Raw genomic sequence first — 20,941 nt, 5'->3', positions numbered from 1 at the left:
GCAAGCATGAGGCCCTGGGTTCGACCCCCAGCACCACAAAAAAAAAAAAAAAAAAAAAAAAAAGCACTTTGGGTGCTGAGCACAGTGACACACACTTGTAGTCCCAGCTACTTTGGAAGCAGGAGGGTCACTTGAGCCCAGGAGTTCAAGACTAGCCTGGCAATACAGCAGGACTCCATCTCAAAAAAATAAAATTAAATAAAATTTTAAAATGTTGGGGATATAGCTCAATGGTGGAGCACGTGCCTAGATTGCGTAAGAAGCTGGTTCCATCCCAGCGCTGCAAAAGCAAAAAATGAAAAACACTCTGGGATAAAATCAACTTTAAAAAAGAGGTCTAGGGTGAAAGATAGGGGTTTAGTTTCATTCTGTTGCATATGGATTTCCAGTTTTCCCAGCACCATTTGTTGAAGAGGGTATCTTTTCTCCATTACTTATTTTTGGCACCTTTGTCTAGTATGAGAAAATTGTATTCATTTGGGTTTGTGTCCGTGTCCTCTATTCTGTACCATTGATCTACCTGTCTATTTTGGTGCCAATACCATGCCATTTTTGTTACTATTACTTTGTGGTATAGTTGAAGGTCTGGTCTTGCGATACCCCCTGTTTCACTCTTCCTGCTAAGGATTGCTTTAGCTATTCTGGGTTTCTTATTCTTCCAGATGAATTTCATGATTGCTTGCTCTATTTCTGTAAGGTATGTCACTGGGATTTTAAGCAGATGATGACACATATAGGGGGTGGAAAGGGGGCAAGAATGGAGGAAGGAGGAACTCTATAGAGGAATAAAAGGGGTGGGAGGGGTGGGGGGAGAAAAAAATAACAGAATGAATCAAAAACTATTACCCTAGGTAAATGTATGATTACACAAATGGTATGCCTCTTCTTCATGTACAGAGAAACAAGATCATCCCATTTGTTTACAATAAAAATGAATTTAAAAAAAAAAAAAAAAAAGAGGTCTATTTGCATGGAAGCCTTCCCATGCACCCAACTCCCTCAAAGGCAAGTTTGGAAAAATAATGACTGTCCTTCCTGAATGCAGCTCACATGGCTGGCACTATGCAAAGCAATCCACATGCATTTGTGCACTTCCTCCTACCAACACTGTAATGGCCATCCCTGCCTTGGAGACAAAATAATCAAGCATGTTGATCACTTGCACAAAGGATAGAATAAGGGGTCACCTTGGCCCTACAAGTCAAGGCTTTCAGCTTTATCATACCCCAGGGTCCCAGGCATTTTGTCCCACACACTACAGCACACTGATCCCATTCCAAGACAGGCCAGGGACCATCCCAGCACCCACCTGAAGGCAGTTACAACAGACTTCTTATGGTAGGGGCCCAGGACAGGGACTTCACTGTATAACAGCTTCAGCTGAGGGGGAGGGGACGAGACTCACAGTAAGTCAAAGAATAGTTAATAACCCCTTTCCTGAGCCCAGGTTGGTCCCTCCCCTCCTGGGACCTGAGCCCCATTCTACATTACTCCCCAGCCTAACGACCTTGGAGCAAAGATGAGATGTGTCCTCTCTACTTGGTGGGGCTAGGGACCCAGGACAGAGAGCAGTTGGCAGGGTTCCCTGCCCAGGGCTTGGACTCACCGCTTCCTTCACCTTCTTGGCCAGGTTTTTAAACTCAGTGGAGTTGGAGTTCTCATAAGCATCCACAAAGTTTTCATTTGTGATCCTCAGGTAGCCATTGAAGACCTTCTGGACCCTCACATTCCGGTCTGTGCCAGGTCAGGAGAGCGGTCATGGGCAGTGGTACTGCCTCCACCGGTCCCCACCACCCACCCACAGCTACCCTTAGCTCCGGGGGGAGTGAGGGTGGGGAGGGGCCAGCTCTGACCAGTAACTCCTCACCACCCATCATGGTTCACAAGAGCCCAGGGAGAGGGCGCCTGAGAGCACTCCGGCTGACCCCCCGACGCTTCCCCCATTCTTCTCATGTCCACCACTGGTGGCCCCTGGGAAGAACGAGAGCCACCCCTGTATCACCCTCCCCATAGCTGTACTCACACTGGAAGTGCCACACCAGCAAGCCAACCACAAGGGAGAGCAAGAGGCAGCCAATCAGCAGGGCCACCAACAGCAGCCAGCGCCTAGGGCCCCGCTTCTCCACCTTCTTGGCATTGTTCACTGGCAAAAACTCCACGCCTTCCTCGAAGCCATTCATGTTCTGAACAGAAAGATGCACTGGAATTCAGAAACTCTCACACCAATAGCCTCTCAGCCATGCTGGGGAAGAACACTGACATTTTGGGAGGTCTGCCTTGGAGAAAAAGTCAGGGCTGGGCTGAGAGGGAGATGTCATCCACAACATAAGGCCCACTCTGCCAAGACTGCCTGCTCCAAGATGTGAACCCATCACCCTAGTGGAGGAAAGTGAGGGAAGCCCTCCCATACACACATCCCAGCGTCCAGACAGGCATGAATCACTTAAGAATTGCTCGTTTAATTGAAATGAAGGGCAATCTAAACCCAGTCACTGAGGGTCTCAATTACCACGAATCGTCTTTCATACAGGTGGATGTAAGCTCAAAGCCATGATTGGCACTGTGGAGTCTCTGAAGTGACTTGTAAGGCCAGTCCTCACCTACCTCAATGCCACCCTATTAGATTCAGTCCCAAGATCACCAGGGCCAGGAGCCTGTGGGTGGCATGGAAACTGCACACCCTACCCAGCAGCCTTGTCCCTGCCAATGTTTAACCAGCCAAAAGGAAAACAAGGCACTAAGCCTGGGCAGCTCTGCAGTGCCATAATGGAACAAACCCTCTGCTTTTAACCCAGGACCCCAAGTGGACATGGAAAGCCCACTCTCTCCTGGAATCCACACCCATGCGTGAAAGCAAACAAGCGAAAGTTCCAACAAACAGTATGGCAGCTTCTCTGGGCTCCTCCCTGCTCAGGGGTATCCAGGATGGGGGGACATGAAGATGGAGACGGGCAGGAGGGGTGTCCCAGGGGCCCTTGACAGATGGGCAAGATTCCTCCCCAAAGCATACACTGGTGCTCAATTCTGCAGAGGGGCTGTGCTTTTTTGGTGTGATGCTTTATGTTCAACTACCTCATACCCACTCCAAAGGGGCTTATGACAGCAACAGCCCCACCCCAAACTCCACAGATGTCATCACTTCAAACAGTTTCCTGGGCTGGGGAGATAGCTCAGTTGGTAGAGTGCCTGCCTCGCAAGCCAAAGGCCCTGGGTTCAATCCCCAGGACCGCAAAAAAAAAAAAAAAAAAAAAAAAAAAAAAACAGTTTCCTGATGCTACGTTATACACTTGAACTGCTATTTCTTGATTTGTCACATCTTCGTATCATAGATTAACACACCGCTATGAGAGATTCTCCCCACTCCTGCCACCTTGGGATATTTATAAGTCTAATTTTAGCTTCCTAATTGCTTATGCTTATGACTACCTAATACCACATACAGAGCCACACCCCAGAGATAGACACTTCAAATACATTGAAGCTGATTGTTTCCATGTTCCGAAGCATATATACTAACACCGCTACATCTTAATTCACCTACTTAAAATATCATTAACTGATTTCCTATTTTGATAATTTGGATTTTAATGCCCTTCCTTCCCTTTCTCTCCCCCATCCTCCCAAAAGTTCTAGGATCAAAGTTTTAAAAAATTATATCCATATTGTGTTTACATTACTTTCATTATTAAACTGTGAAAATACTATTCGCTATTAAGTTTTCTTTCCTGTATACTTTGTTTTTCTTGCTGCAAATTTTCATTTACTTGGGTTTCTTCTTAACATATACACAACTCTCTATGTATAATCTCTAAGATTTCCGTAATATTCTCCATCTCCTACATACTGTCAAATAACCTACCATTTTATTTTCTTCCTGACAGCCTTCCCCTGGAGTCCTCTGTCCTTTCTCATAGCGATTTTCTAGATCTTCTTCACCATCGCCCTGGGGATTTCTTTCATCTCTGTCTCAAACTGAAGCCCCTATTCCTAAAATTCCACATCTTAATCTCTGGCTTATAGCATTTTCATAAAAATACCTACATTAGTACCTTCCTAAGCACATTTTTGACGCTTCCATGTTTCTGAAAATTTTAACTCTGGAGCTGGGTGTGCTGGCACATGCCTGTAATCCCAGCAGCTTGGGAGGCTGAGGCAGGAGCCTCAGCAACTTAGCGAGGCTCTGTCTCTAAATAAAATATTTTTTTAAAGGGTTGGGGATGTGACTCAGTGGTTAAGCACCCCTGAGTTCAATTCCTGGTACAAAAAAAAAAAAAAAATTAATTCAATACTCACATTTGTTGATAGTTCAGCTAAGTACAGAACGATAGACTTAAAATATTTTCACTTAGAATTTTAACAGCTCCATTGTCTTTCTGCTCCTAATTTTGCTTTTGAGAAATATTACAATGTTATAAGTCTAGTATCTCATGTTTAATGGCTTTGTTGTCTTTCCCTTAAAGCCTCCAGGATGGACATTTCATGATGCTAAACTCTCTGTAAATCCTTTGAATTTAGAAATTCCCGTCTTCAATTCTTATTATATTGATCCTATACTTTATCCTTTCTCTGCATTAGCTATCATATTATCTTTAACCATCCTATAAAGCTTTTCATTTTTGATGTCAAAATTTTAATATCCAAGAGTTTCTGAATTTTCCTCTTTTATGGCATCTTGTATTTGTTTCATGGATGCAAAATCTTCTCATCATTTTATTTCTATTGAGTACCTCTCATGTTGAAAACTTTCCACAAATGCCTGAGGATCCTTGGTTGTTCATTCACATTTAGAAATGAGGTCGTAAAGGCTGTTTGGAAGCTCAGCCAGATTATTTTACTGGGCATACCCAATGATTAGTCTGTGTAGATCTTTCCATGGGATGGTTTAATTGCTCCAGAGAACATATAATTTTCTAATCTCCCAGCATTCAGGAACAGGTAGGAGAAAAAACTCATTCTCCTTTCCACTCCTCATACAGCCTTCCTCTGACCTGATGTCGACGAGTCCAGATATTCTGATTCCTTTTCTCCAGGGATTCCCTCTACTACAGGGATGTGGGGGGCCGGGGGCAGCTGTCTCTTTGTTTGGGCAGAGGTGAGGATTTGGGAATTTCTAACAATGCATTTCCTTGTCTCACTCCTATCTTCTGTAATACCTGAGCCCAATGGCTGGGGTGTGGTTCAGTGGCAGAATATTTACAAACCCCTGAGTTCAATCCTCAGCACCACAAAAATAAGTAAATAAAACCTGAGCCCAATTCCTGGCAGAGAAGAGGACAGTTACCAAAGAAATACCCAAGGGGTATTTCTCAAATCAGAAGAGATGCATGAATCTTTAGGTTCAAAGGGCTCACTGAATGGTAAGAAAGATAAATGCAAAAACATAAATGACTAAATATGTCATGACGAAATTTCAGGACAAGGACAAGGAGTGGATACTGTATGCTTCTGTCGTTTTTGTCTTTGTTTTTTGTTTTTCCCCTCTCTCTCCTATATTTTACATCTCTTCATCATTTGGTTCTTTTCTGGGAATGCTTTTAAACTTGCTCTTGCAAACCTTCTTATTAATTTTTAAAATAGCTTCACTGAGGTATAACTGACATAAAATAAACTATATATATATACAAAGTGTACAGTTTGGGACAAATACATCTATATTCCCACAAAAACCATCCACACAATCAAAATAATCAATATAACCATCACCTTTCAGAGCTTCCTCCTGTTCCTCCCTGATTTCCTTTCCTGCCCCAAGCAGCCACTCATCCAATTCCTGTCACTAACGATTAATATGCTTTTTCCATGACTTTGTGTAAGTAGAAGAATAGAGTAGGCACTCTTTTCTGTCTGGCTTCTTCTACTCAGCACAAATTATTTTGAGATTCATGCCTGCATCAATACTGCATTCCTCTTTACTCTTGAGCACTATCCTGTGCATGGATCCCTGTTCACCTGTTATGGACATTGGATTGTCTCCAGTTTTGCTATAAGTACTCCTATATGAGTCTCTGTGTTGGAATATGCTCTTATTTCTCTTGGGTAATTACCTAGCAGGGGAATAGCAAGTTTGTATGATAGCTATATGTTTAACTTTTTAAAGAACCACAGAACTGTTTTACAAAGTGATTGTACCCTTTTACATGGTCACCAGCAGTGCCTGAGAATTCTCATTGCTCCCCATCGCATCTAGTACTCAGTACAGTCAGTATTTAATTTTAGCCATTTTACTAAACATACAACAGTTTCCTATGGTTTTCAGTGGCTTTTCTCTAATGACTCACAATAGTGATTGATCATCTTCTCACGTGCTCAATTGCCCTTGGTTTTTCATCTTTGGTAAAGGGTTTTCCAAATCTTTTGCCAATATTTTCATTGGCTTGCTTATTTTTCCATTATTGAGTTTTGAGAGGTCTTTACAGGTATTCTGAACACAAGTTGTTCATATACTTTGCAAAGGTCTTCTCCTTCTGTGGCCTGTGTTTTCATTCCCTTAACAATATCTTTTGAAGGTATTTTTATTTTGATGAAGTGCAATTTGTCACATTTTTTTCGTAGGGTTTGCAGTTTAGATGCTGTATCAAAGAAATCTTTGCCTACACCACAAACTTTCTCCTGTTTTCTTCTAGCAATTTTATGGCTTTAGGTTTTACATTTGGCCATTAATTTTTTTTTTTTTTTTTTTTTTTTGGTAAGATTATCTTTGGACTTTGTCTTAGCCTTTCTCTCTCAGGCTATATTTTTCTTTAAATGTTGAATGGCCCTCAGTAAGAAAGATAAAAGAAAGGCTTCATCTGAACTCTGCACAGATGGGTTTTTTTTGGTTTTGTGTGTGTGTGTGTGTGTATAAGAAATGTAACAAGCCAGGCACTATCGCATGTACTTGTTATGCCAGATCATTGAGTCCAGGAATTTTGAGACTAACCTGGGCAACACAGCAAGACCCTACCTCAAAAACAAACAACAAAAAAGAAACATAAGAAAATAGTAAGTTACTATGTTTAGAATGTATTTTCAATTTACAAAGTAATTTTTCAACTATTTCCTTTCCTGACCCTCACTTGAATCCTGCCAATCATTCAAGACTGGCACTATTGGTCTCAACTGTAAGTATAGAAGTCTATAAAACATATATGCACATATAAAAATATATATCAAAATGTTAACAGATCAGATGCCAGATGATTTTCTATGAACTTATGTTTATTCTCCTCATTTTATTTAACAGGCATATGGAGCTTTCAAAAAAAACTTATTTTGTCAGGAATTTGTACATGTTTTGTGCTCTTCTAGGTACTTAAGTGAGTTAATTAACATGAAATACATAAGAAGAAGAAAAAAAAATAAGAAGACTGGCAAAATCACCCCCTGACTCACAGGAAAGGCAGGGAGAAATGATGCTTTTGCAAAGGCACACAGCATTCAGTGGCAGATCCAGGATTTGACCCTGGTTTTCTGCCTCCCCAGGTGGTCAACTTCCAGAAGCAAGTATGAATTCTGGGGCTCCACTCAGTCCAGAAACAACTGTTTAATCAGTAACTAGCTTGCTTCCTTTTATAGTCCTAACTCTCAACTCCATTTCCAGGCATAATAACTGTCTTGCATAATCCCATCATGGTTTTTTTTTTTTTTTTTTTTTTTTTTGATAAGGAAACTGAGGTGTAGCAAGAGGGAGTGACCTATCCAAGGTCATGAAGATAGTAGTTAGTAAAGCAGCAAAGCTGGAACAGGAGCCAAGCTCATCAACTCCAAGGCGGGGCTTCAGACTCAGGCCCCAGAGCCAGTGCAGGGGAGATGCAGAGGGAGGAGGAGGAGGACTCAGGGAGCTCCCATCCACCCTGGTTTAATTGCACACATAATCTATGTGGCCATAGAGCCAAACGAAGAGAAAGTTGACCTGCACCTGCTTTTGCCTCTGTTTTTTTCTTAAAAGTAAACATCCGCAGGTGCACATACAAAACACAATGCTATGAAACCAGGTGCTGGCTTACCATAAACATGGATAGGGGCCACATAACCATGGTGGCCTCTTCCTATGGCCAACTCTAGTTGGGCTCTGGCCTGGGTCCCCAGAAACACAACATAGTTCTAGGCCACCGAGACAAAAAAGCAAGGAATGACATCCAGGAGAATGGATGGGAATAAAGTATTTGGAGTACACACTGAGTAAAAACCTTGGTGAGATGAAGGAGAATGCATGGAGCAGGTTGGGGGATGAGATCTAATTAGTGCCATTCTAAACCACATTCCTGAACAGGCTGAGAAACCCAAAAGGGATATAGCAACCTTGGAGCATATCATTATTTTCTGTAGATTTTAGCCCAGTAGTGCAAGCAGTATGTGTTCTTCAAGGTCAATGCTTGTCAAAAACACAACTGCTTTATAGAAGACCAAAAAAATTATATTTTATTTACTAAATGTAGGAAAAAGGCTATGGTCATACCACTCCCATTAAATAAGAAACTAACTTGGGCTGAAAGCTAAAATGAATGCTAAAAGCAAAACAAACAAAACTCTGTCCCAATCAACAAAAGGATCCTCCCACTGATAGGAACTCTCCTAGTTCCTAGCATTCACTACTACACCCATCACTGGGCCACAAACTCTCCAAAGACCATGACTCCTCCCCCACAGCTCTGGGACAAGCAAATCCAAAGTAAGAATTTGCCAATGATAGCTCATAATGTGGTGCTCATTAGAGAAAAGCAACTGCTGACTACATTAATTTTTTAAAAATATTTTTTAGTTATAGATAGACACAATACCTTTATTTATTTTTATGTGTTGCTAAGGATTGAACCCAGGGACTCACACATGCTAGGCAAGCGCTTTTCCACTGAGCCACAACTTCAGCCCTGGTGACTACATTTATAAACAGCAAAACTACTACTAACTATCCAAAATTCACATGAGACACCAACCAAAACAGGTGAGGGACAAAATAAATCTTCACACCAGACTTTTTTTTTTTTTTTTAAGATTGTTCCTTATTTAACTAAGGTGGGTGTGATCTGCTGGGAAGGCAGGGGATGATCCTGAAAACCTGAGAAGTAACTTAGACTCCAGGAAGGGACCATTAAAGACAATCACAAGACAAAGAGTAACCTGCATCTGCTGCTAGGGATCAAGGTCAAGGGGCAGATGTGATGTCACTGGCTGAAGACACAGGTGTGTGGCTCTGACCTGAGATCAGGACAAGGGTTGATGGATTCATGTGCCACTGCCAACTGTCCCTGATGTGTGGCAGATGCTCTTCACTTGCATATTCAATGACTCAATGTAAGTGAGATAAGCCAATCTCAAAAATCCAAAAGAGGAATGATCTCACTGATAAGCAGATGACGACACTTAATGGGTGGTGGGAGGGGGACAAGAATGGAGGAAGGAGGGACTGTATAGAGGGAAAAGAGAGGTGGGAGGGGTGGGGGGGGGGAGGAAAAAAATTAACGGAATGAATCAAACATCATTGCTCTATGAAAATACATGAATATACAAATGGTATGCTGTTACTCCGTGTTCAAACTGAAACAACATGTATCCCATTTGTTTACAATAAAAATAAATTTAAAAAAAGAATGACTCAATGTATCTACCCAACCAGATGGAACACATCTCAATTCCACAACATCGTCACCACCATTGGGGGCAATAAAATCCTTGTGATTGTTCCAGCAAGAAAGGAGAGTACAGACTGAACACCAGTGATGTTTCTCCAGGTGAGAAGTAATTTATAACACATCAAAGATGCTCCCCCTGCTCAAGGGGAAGATCAAGTCAGCATGACCAACTCTAAGTGCCAACTCCAGATAGTACCTGCCTGAGTCCCCTGAAACCTGCATGGTTGGAGGCCACCTCCGATGACTGCACAAAGAAGGACCTCCAAATTCGAACTGTCATATTTGTCATCTGGACAATGCCGAGTACGGATGTGGGATACCAGAGGTAAAGTCAGAGAAAGTCCTCTTCATCCAGTTGCTGATGGCAGTCATACCTCATTTTATTACACCTCACGTTACTGCGCTTCACAGATATTGTGACACTTTCAAATAGAAGGTTGTGGCAATACTGTACATAGCAGGTCTATGAGCACCATTTTTCCAACAGCTCAAATGATTGTTACCATTTTTTTTTAAGTTGTCCATGGATCTTTGATCTTCCTTCCTTCTTTCCTTCCTTCCATGTGTGCTGAGGATCAAACCCAGTGCCTCACACATGATAGGCAAGCACACTTCCTCTGAGCCACAGCCCCAGCTCTGTTACCATTTAAGTCTGTATATTGTATTCTTAGATAGAATGCTATTGCACATTAGTAGACTGAGTGCATAAATTTTATATGTTGGGAAACCCAAATATTTCATGTGACTTTCTACTGGGATATTCTGAAATCGAATCCACAACACCCCAGAGGCACACCTGTATTAAAAAGGTGGTCTCCAGTTGGGAGAGGCTCAGCTTAGTTGGGGTCTCTCCAGTTAAACCAGCAGTCACAGGGGGACTTGAGCAGCTGTGTACAGGGAGTAGCCTGTCACCTGCTAGCTCCTAAGGGTGGGGACTTCACCCAACTCACCACCATCAAAGTCCAGTGCCTAGCACAGGTCTAATCCAGAGAACACAGGGATGACTGAGAGACAAATGAGAAGGGAAAAGAAGGCCCACTTTGGAATCCTCCCACCCTCTCAACAACCCAGGACAAATAATCTTTTGAGACAGATTCTCAAGAAGTCCATTGAGGCTATAATTCTCTATGCTTAATCCACCCAGCATTTCCCAGACTTATCCAGCCATGAAAAATGACAATAAAAAATAAACTAGCTGGGTGCAGTGGCACACATGTATAATCCCAATAACTGGGAGGCTGAGGTAGGAGGATCACAAATTTAAGGCCAGTCTTGGCAACTTGGTGAGACCCTGTCTCAAAACAAAAAATAAAAAGGGCTAGGGATATAGCTCAGTTGCAGAGGACCCCTGAATTAGATCTGCAATATCACAAAAAAAAAAAGAATGAATGAATGAATGAATAAACTACAAACACAAGGCTTGTTTAGCATCTAGATTCCCAAACCCCTCTCCCTGGAGACGATGATATACTGGTCAGGGGCAGGGCCTGGGATATGACATATTTTTTAAGTATTTTTTTTAGTTGTAGATGGACACAAAACTTTTATTTATTTTTATGTGATGCTGAGAAACAAACCCAGTGCCTCAAACAAGAGGGGCAAGCACTCTACCACTGAGCTACAACCCCTCCCCTGGGAGCTGACTTTTTAACAAGTGCACCAGATCATTCTTAGGAGCTGACTTTTTTAACAAGTGCACCAGATCATTCTTAGGAACCTGAGAGTTTGAGAAATTCCACCTACCATTTCCAGTTTGCAGGAGGCTGCCTGCCCGGCTCATCCACTTCCCATCACCAGTGAGAAGAGGCTTCCAGATTCATCAGTCAGGCTGGACTATTTTAAGCAACCACCTAAGATGCAAGGTACCTGCTGTGTGGAGTTGGGTTTTACTTCCTTGCCCTGGGGAACCTCCCACCATCGTTATAACATCATTCCAAAAGTCCCTGGGGCTGTCATCAGTTTCCACAGACACAGACACTCCCAGCTCCAGCTTCCAGGAGGACACTGAGCTCTCCAAACCTTTTTACCATTTTGCCACTCAGCCCTCTCACCCTTGCTCTTTGACCATCACTTTCCTCAGCTGCCCAACCAGCAGAGAGCTACCGAGAAATGGATGAGAGCAAGGGGCTCCCAAGGAGGATCCAGAATTTGCTTTAGATGTATAAGCCCAACCCATCAGGGGAACAGAAAGCTGATCCCCTGGGCCGCCAGGAGCTCTCACTTAAAAGAAGTACACCAAGTCTCCACACCTAGCCAGATCACGACGGCAAGTCCCCCAGGGACCTGGCTCTGTCTACTGAGGACACTGTCCACACAGAAACGCTGTGATTCTCCGCCAGGGAGCAGCGGCTCCTTCAGGTTTCATTCCTGGGACCAGTCCCCACCTCCCAGAACCAGCAGCGCCCACCCTGCCTGCACAACTTCCAGATGGGAGCTACACACCCCTGCAACGAGGCTCTGATGGAGACAAAGAACCCACTGCTGGCAGTGCAGCCTGACACAGTCTCTTCTTTCCTTTTGGGGGGAGTAGGATGGGTGTGACCTAGATAAGATCAGAGCTGAGACCCCTGACCTGTTGGGGCAAATTTTCTCACTGTGCCTGTCTCCCCCTCTTAAAAGTGGGTTAATGACTCCTTGTACCCTTCCAGGTAGACCAGCTGCAGAACATAATTAAGCTGATTTCTGCTAATGACAGGGGCCTACCTAGTATCTCCCTTTGATTTGTATTTCTCCACCCACCACCCCTCCGTCTGCCCAAGGCCATGCAGTCCCATTTCTCCTTCAGGTCCAGTGGGAACAGGTGGAGTACAAACGCTGAAACAAAACAAAAACTTTCACAGTACCGGTCTGCTGTGTGTGGGCTGTTTTAAAGACCTGGCAGATCTTCCCGGAAGCCCAGGCATGGGGGTGGAGGGTTGTGTCAAAGTCTGCCCAACCAACCAGCCTGACTCAGAGCCAGGAGAGCCTCCTCTCCCACCCTCTTCCCCTGCACTCCCTCCACACTCAACCTTGCCCAGAGTTGGCACTTGATTGTTCTGTAGTGCTGGGGATGGAGCCCAGGGCATCGAGCGCTAATCTATTGATTCATGACTGATTGATGAATTGATTGAAGGACTTCTCTATGTTCAGATCCAGGTAGCCTCCCAGGGCAGGCTGGAATTATCCTGGAGGTGCCAGGCACTGGAATAGTTTCCAAACCTGTATCCCAAACTCACCCTGGAAGAGAAGCGAATGTTCTATGCTCACCGAGGAGCTCTGCTGACGAGCCCGAGCTCTCTGGTAGCAGAACTGGCTGGGTCACCAATTCAACTTTGGAGTCTACCTGGTCTCTTCCTCTCCTGCCCCACCTTCCCACCACCCACCACCACCACCAGGACACTATATTCTTTTGGAAATTCCAACCAAAGAATTCTATCTCAGGCTCTCAGAAGAGCCTACCAAGTTCACACCAGTCTGTCCTTATTTACAGAAGACACCCCTCCCAGCCCAGCCACCCCACCTTCCTCCTGCACAGTTTCAGGACACCGGATCCTCTGGAACTAACAAGAGGAGGGTATGACCAGTAGCATGTTAATTCTTTTCTTGACTTTTCACTGAACCCATATTCTGATTCCATGGCTCAGTGCATTTTTCATTAATGAAACGTTTATTAAGATAATTGTAGAATCCCTTGAAGTTGTAAGAAATAATACCGAGAGTTCTTCTGTGCCTTCTACCCAGTTTTCCCAAATGGTAATACCTCATAAAACTTTATTATTGGGCTGGGGATACAGCTCAGTTGGTAGGCAAGCACAAGGCCCTGGGTTCAATCCCCAGTACCCCACAAAAAATAAAATAAAATAAAATAAAACTACATTATCATACCCCAATACTGATATAGCCCATGATGGTATTCAGACAGCTTGTCTCACTTGTATTTGTGCTTACACAGGTAGTGAGTTCCATGCACTTTTATCACTTGTACAAGTTCCTATAGCTGCTACCACGTCGAGCTTGCAAGCAGGTCCAGTACAAGGGTTGCCCAGTTGCCTTTTCTAACTACGTTCACCTCTCTCCCATCTCCCACCGGCCTCAGCCCCAAAACCACTAATTCATCCTCTGGTTCTAATACTCGGTTGTTTTAAAAATGTCATATAAATAAATCATATAATATATAGAATTTGAGGACTGTTGGCTTTTGCACTGTACAAAGTTCCCTGGTGACTCATTTAAGCTATTACATCTATCAATAAATTAGACAATGTTCTTTTTTATGGTTGAGGAGTATTCTGTGATGTGTTTCTGCTTTGGGATCTGCAGAAGTTAGTGGAAAAGTCCTAACCAGCCTGCAGTCTCTGAGAATTGACTGGATCCAGAGACATCTGTGGCTCCCAGTCCCCAGAGCTGGGATGATGTTGGGGTGAAATGACTGAATAGGCAATAGGGAAACCCCTTACCCCAGGAGAGGGTTGGGGAGACCCTTAGGTCCATAACTGGAAAGCAGAATTTCTGGTGGTAGAAGTAAAAAGAGAGGAGCAAGGCAAGAACTTCAGGGCTCTTGGAACCCAATTCCAGGAGAGATTTTGGAGAGCAGCTCATCTCTCATCTTCGTGGGGCCATCCTTCATAGGGGAAATAGTATTTCATTGAGCATCAACATTAGCAAGTTCAGGGCTGGGGAGATAGCTCAGTTGGTAGAGTGCTTGCCTTGCAAGCACAAGGCCCTGGGTTCAATCCCCAGCACCACAAGAAAAAAAAAAAAAAAAAAAGGACACATTAGCAAGTTCTGCTTCTCCAAAGGGTAGCACTGCGATGATCTCAGCACTAGTCTGCATTGCAACAGAATCAGTCTAATTTCTCCTGCCCAGGGAGGCGCCAGAAATACTCCATGTTAGTGCTAAAGCTCTCTCTTGATCTGTTTAACCATGCTCAATTCCTCTAATTGTTCAGTGTTTTCTAAACATCTGGTTATCTGGTTTAACCTCACCGTTAGTCATATTGCCATGAACACAACTACCTCAGCCCCTGGAATTCAACAGCATAACTCCATGAAGCCTGACCCACATGGCTTCCTGGGTATCTGTTCATCAGTTACCTCCCTCATCCAGACAAGTAGCACATGCAGCAATAAAATGAAAATAAGAACAAATGATAAATGCTTATGCAGCAATCAAAGATGGGTTTTCAAAGAGTAGGTAATTAACATGGAAGTACTAAGATAGACTGAAAAAATCCAAAAAGTCAAAGTACAGTCATCCATCCATAGCCACAGGAAGATTGGTTCCAGGACCCCATAGGATGCCAAAATCTGCAGATGCTCAAGTCCCTTATATAAAATGATGTAGTGCTTGCATATAACCTACACATATTCTCCCATATACTTTAAATCATCTCAGATTACTAATAATGTAAATAGTTGGTATACCGTATTGCTCAGGGAATACAAGAAAAAAATCCGTACAGTTCAATATAGACAACTCTTTTCCAACTATTTCCAATAGGTGATTGGTTGGATTCATAAATGCAGAATGCAAATACTGAGTGCCAACTACATATGGCTACTTCCCCCCCTTCATAGTGTATGGGGTATCTCTTCTCAGATGAGGAAAGAGAAAAAAGAAGACTGCATCTTTGCTCTATAATCCCAGCATGGATTAGATATTTAATACAGGATTGATGAATCTATTAGTTAGAATCATGTTTTACCTGCAGAATGGTATTATATTATGATTTCATTTGGGAAAGAATATGTCTATGCATATATATTAACATCCTCATAGACACTAGCATATGCATAGAAGACTTGTGGGAGAGTATCAGTGAAACTATTCGGTTAGTCAGCTTTCTGTTACTGTAACAAATTCCTAAGATAATCAACTTATAAAAACGAAAGGTTGGGCTGGGGTTGTAGCTCAGTGGTACAGCACTTGCCTAGCACAGGTGAGGCACTGGGTTCAATCCTCAGCACCACATAAAATAAATAAACAAACAAATAATAAATAAATAAAGGCATTGTGCCCATCTACAACTAAAAATTTAAAATTTAAATAAATAAATAAAAGGTTTATTTTGGCTCAGTTTTGTAGGCAGCAGTGCATGACCTATCAGCCTGCTTGCTTTGGGCCTGTGGTGGTACATCGTGGTGGGTATGAGTGGCAGAGCAAAGCCACTCACCTCATGGTGGGGACATGAAGAAACAAGTGAAACTGGGGCCCCACAATCCCCTTTAAGGGCACATCCCTAGTGACCCCAAAACCTCCCACTAGGCTGTATGCACCTCTTAAAGTTTCTACCATCTCCCAATGGGCCTCTGGGATACTTAAGATCCAAACTACAGCTCTATTTACAGGGATTAAAATCTAGAAAGAATTCAGAAGAATTTCACTTCCTGAGCTATACATTTCTACACCATTTGACTTTAAAAAAAAAAAAAAAATCCCTAACTTCTGTAATGAAAATAATCAAAAACATTTTTTAGAAAACAGGCACAGACAACAGCAAACTGTCACAATGCCTATGCACAGGCACAGTTCTCCATTTTTTAAATTCTTACTACGTACCTTAATTGGTCAAATAGTCTTTGAGTGTGTGTGTGTGTGTGTGTGTGTGTGTGTGTGTGTGTGTGTGTGTTCAACATATTATAGTATATTAGTCTTTTAGTAATTATTTCAGGTATGACCAAATAAAACTCTAGGGGCAAAAACTTCGTTTAGATTTTGGGCAGTCACGAGCCTGGCCTTTACTGTGATTGCTGTCAACTCTAAATTCTAGATCGCCTGTGGTAGAGCCAGCCAGCTCCTCAAGGGGACCACAGGAGGGAGGTGTTCCTGTTCCCGGCACTGAAGGTGGTGTGGTATGTGAAGCTCTTACTCCTGACCCAGAAGGACATGTTCTGCTCATGGCAGTCTCTCATTCAGGCTGTCCAGTTCTTTTCTGACTCATAATTAAATCATCCAGGTATCGACCTTTCCCTCCCAGCTGGGTGTCATCCACAACAGCTAACAGGCAAGATTCTCAAGTCCTCACCTGAGTCGTCACTAAAAAAGAAATGGCCCAGAACCCAGGAGGAAAGCCACCACCCAGAGGGACCTTCTTAAGCGCAACTGCTCAATCAGACACAACACTACCAGATCTCAGGATCCTCCAGCCCCCAGTTCTCCACCACATCTAGTAGACTGACAGGCCAACCCCAAGGACACAGATGGTATGTGCACAACAACACACTAGACAAAGCACACACACAGAGTAAGGAGTGGAACAAGGCACAAGACATGTTGGCTTGGGTGGGTGAATTTTTTTTCAGTCTAAATTTTCCATCATGATTTTTAATCATGTGTGTAATACACAAACCTACGTGTTGTTTAAAGCATTGTTGGACTCATACCTCCAGCTGAGCTCCTGATCTACCAGCTAAGTAACCTCATCAAAAGGGAAACCAGACAAGTTTGGAGTGAGATGATTTGGTACACTTGTGTTGGCGCCTGGTGATCACCACTTCTTTTTTTATGTGCTCACAACTCTCTAATGATGTGTTCTGGGGTTTTGCTGGGGACGTGCGTCAATCACCAACGTCTTTGGGATACAATTTTATAATAGCATTGTGGTTAAGATCATAGGCTTTGAAGTCACACAGATCGGGTTTAAATTCTTGCTCTACCTCTTACAGCATTTGGAACACTTCCACAAGCCCTCCAAATCTCAGTATTCTCTTTTGTAAACTAGGCATCTTCCCTCTTATGGCTGCTACAAGGAGCAAGCGAGATAATGAACTGCAGTGCACATATTTAGTGAAGGGTGGAAAGGACTGTCATATTCTCCACTTTCTTCCCACCACCATCATCATCACCACCAACAGCACCTCAGAATCTTTCATGTGGGCCAAAAGAAAGGAAGGATCCAAGCTTTTTAACAATCAATCAACTATCACAAGGATTCCAGGGGGAACCCAACATATCACAAGCCTATACAGAATGGGCAAACATGGAAAGAGTGAGCACCCAAGGAAGAATTTTTAGTTGGGACCTGTTTCTAGAACCATTCTTAATATAGAAAAGCTCTTAATAAAGAATCACTGCCCATAGACTCTGAGCCAATGCCAAACACCCTTCTCACCACTGCCCACTAGTGTGGGAACTCCTGAAAAGTCAGGAAGTTTTTATTCTCATTTCCATACTATCAAACAGCTTTACTAACGTAGCCCCAGGCATCTCAGAAACATCCCAAAAAGAGAAATCTAATTTCTTAACCAAATCAAATGAACTCTTACCCATAGCAATCCATCCCTTCTTGAGCCTATTGGGCTGATAGACCTGTTTTGTATAATACAGCAGAGCCAGACAAGCAGGGTCCCAACCTAGACCCCACTACTGTTCTGCCCTGTGACCTTGTGCAAGTTAATTAGACTCTCTGAGTTCCATTTTCCTCACCTATAAAAAGATAATAATAATAATAGCAGTCGATATGCCATATCCCCCAGTACTGCATTAGAGCATGCAACCAATTGAGAATCGAAAATATTTTTTAAATTGCATCAGGACTGAAGAGGTGCAGATTCTTTTTATCACTACTCTCTAAACAATATAGCACAACAACTATTTACATTGCATCAGGGATTATAAGTGACCTAGAGATAATTTAAAGCATACCAGAGGATGTGCACAGAATTTTTGCACATAGAATCACGTGTGACTTAACATTTCAGTCAACAACAGACTACACATTCAATTGTGTATATACCACATAGCCTAGGTATGTGGTAGGTTACACTATGGGGGTTTGCGTATTAACACTTTATGGTGTTTGCACACACCAATCAACTACCCACAAAGTTCTCGCAGCATATCCCTCGTAAGCAATGCATGACTGTCTGTGTTACATTACATAGGGACTTGAGCACCTCAGATTCTGGCATAGACCAGGGATTCTAGCACCAAGTCCCCTTAGATAGTGAGAGACAGTTGCATTACTTCTAAGGGGGTAGTTAACACATAAATGCTCATAAATGCTAGCAACATTACAAGTATGCACAGTATCGGGAACAGCAACAGATAAATTGGAACCGGGGCTACCTGGGGACTCTGTCACATTCTCCCTCCCCTTCACAAGAACAGACTTCCTGTCTTAGGAGAGACATGAGCCAACAGCCTGGGCAGAACCACAGACCAGAGAAGGGAGAGAAGCGAGGGGAACTCCAGGAACGGCATTCTGAGGGAGAGAGGCCACTGGCCACAGAGGCAGGGGTGAGGGAGCCTCAGCTGGTTCTCCTTCTACAGCCTGTGGTGACAAGACACCCAAGCCACTGCTCTGGCTCTGAGCAGAACCACCATTTGATGAGGCCTACTGGTAGCAGGCAACTTGGGCTTCTTACCCAGAGAAGCTTGCCATCAAACTAGAGTTGTCTCTTATGCTTCAATTTTCCAGACTCTTAAAGAAAGGCTATGAATTTCAAGACGTTCCCAGGACCATGGTGGAGGGAAGAATCTCTAAAGCACCCTGAAGAAGACAGGTTTCCCCTCCAAGGGTAGGATCTGTGAGTCCTCCCTGCAAGCACTTCCAGATTCTCTCTGTTCACCACCTGCACTATAGTTCCTCTCACTTTCCACCACACCTCGGCTTCAGCAACTTGGCAAGGTCCTCAGCAACTTAGTAAGATCCTGTCTCTAAATTTAAAAAAATATGGGGCTGGGTTTAGTAGAGCACTTGCTGAGCATGTGTGAGGCACTGGGTTCAATTCTCAACACCACATATAAATAAATAAAAATAAAGTTCCATTGACAACTAAAAAAATTTTTTTTAATTTTTTTAAGAGTAAAATGGACTGGGGATGTGATTCAGTGGTTAAGCATCCCTGGGTTCAATCTCGAGCGCACACACACACACACACACACACACACACACAAAACCTGGGATTCTCAGTCCTGACTTGCATCCCACTATTAGATCAACTTCCTGTTCATCCCACAGCTTTTCCAACTCCAAAACTCAAACTATATCATTTGAACACTGTGCAAAAACTTACAAAGGGCTTTCACGAAAAGTATCCCTTTGAATAATTGCAACAAACCTGCACTTATGCATCATTCCATTTTACATCCACAAGAAACTGAAGCTTAGAGAAATTAGGTAACATTTCTGAGGTGGAGTGACTAGGCAGGGCCCTGGCCACTGCCTAGCCAGCTTTGTGCTTGGTGTACTGCTACCAGATCACAAATGCTTCCAGCCCAGGTTACACAGATGCTCTCTTGAGTCTCCTAAGGGCTTGTCCAAAATCTAGTACTCATGACACTGAATGTAACTCCATTATCCCATACCACACAGGGTGGCCCTATGTGACTGGCAGGGACTGTGTTACTGCTATTTCCCAGTGCATACTCAGGCGGTGGGTACCTGTAAGTAAGTGTCTCTTATGTCAATGAAAGACTGAATGAATGGGTGAATGTTTGACCAATTGATAAACAGATGACCCTAAAAAGTCAGGGCTGTATAGACTGGCCCCCAAGCACCTGATTCTGACCTCAAAGTATCAGATTCCCCAACCCAGGCTCCCCGTGTGGCTACGGACACCGACTCTTGCTTAAGGAAATTGAGACCTGATTGTATATGTATATGTCAAAACAGCTTCATAGCCACCACCAAATATTCAACAGGGACCCAGCTCCTCAGAGAGGCAGGCCTCCCAATTCACCTTAATAGTGGTAACAATTGGCACCTGCACACCTGCTCCCACAAAGGCAGTGCTCACACAATCCCAGACACAGGCCCTGGAGGCCAGAGAGAATAATACAGTGCAACACAGCACAGTAGGGCCACTTCCCACTCAATGGGAGCAGCAGGGAAAGAGGCCTCAGGTCATCAGCATTAGGAAAAAGGCAGCCAGATCCAAGTACCACCAACCAGGGATCCAGGAATGGAAGCAGCTCAGGAATGCAAAACCCAAAAGCAACAGGGCTCCTGGGGCCCAGCATGACCTGATGACATAAGAGAACAAACCCAGGGGACAGCAGTCCCACCCACTTCCTGGTCAGAGAATATGCCAAGGCAGACCCCAGCCACAAACAATTCCAGGTGACCCCAGAGAGTGAGATTTCTGGTGAGGCTTGGGGTAGGAAGAATATATGAAAACTTCCAGAAGAAATGAAAATGAGCTTTGGCTACTTCCTTCCAGACACACTGCCCCATCGAACTTTCTGCAGGTCTCTTAGCATCACTCCCCCAGGCTGTAAGTTCCTTAAACAAACAACCACATTGTATTGGTCTTTGAGAGTCACCCCTCACTAGTACTTGGCCTACAACTATGTAGAGTTGGTTCAATGGAGCTCTGCAAGAGGGAAGACAAAGAGTGAGTCACAGGAA

General features: G+C 43.5%; 1 protein-coding gene across 1 annotated transcript in view; it reads right to left on the bottom strand.

Moving 5' to 3' along the window:
* The window catches only part of ST14 (ST14 transmembrane serine protease matriptase), a 44,001-nt gene that overhangs the window by 21,135 nt on the left and 1,925 nt on the right, over positions 1 to 20,941 (bottom strand). Inside the window, exons 2-4 of the mRNA XM_079103156.1 lie at positions 2,024 to 2,183; positions 1,607 to 1,734; positions 1,310 to 1,380 (exon numbers count right to left, since the gene is read on the bottom strand). Of these exons, the coding sequence (XP_078959282.1) occupies positions 1,310 to 1,380; positions 1,607 to 1,734; positions 2,024 to 2,183 (359 nt within the window). The remainder of the gene's footprint in view (positions 1 to 1,309; positions 1,381 to 1,606; positions 1,735 to 2,023; positions 2,184 to 20,941) is intronic.

This window comes from Sciurus vulgaris (genome assembly GCF_902686455.1).
Source record: "Sciurus vulgaris genome assembly, chromosome: 11".
NCBI classification, from domain to species: Eukaryota; Metazoa; Chordata; class Mammalia; order Rodentia; family Sciuridae; genus Sciurus; species Sciurus vulgaris.
Note: the sequence above shows the minus strand (reverse complement) of the source record. Positions and strands in the feature narration are given on the sequence as shown.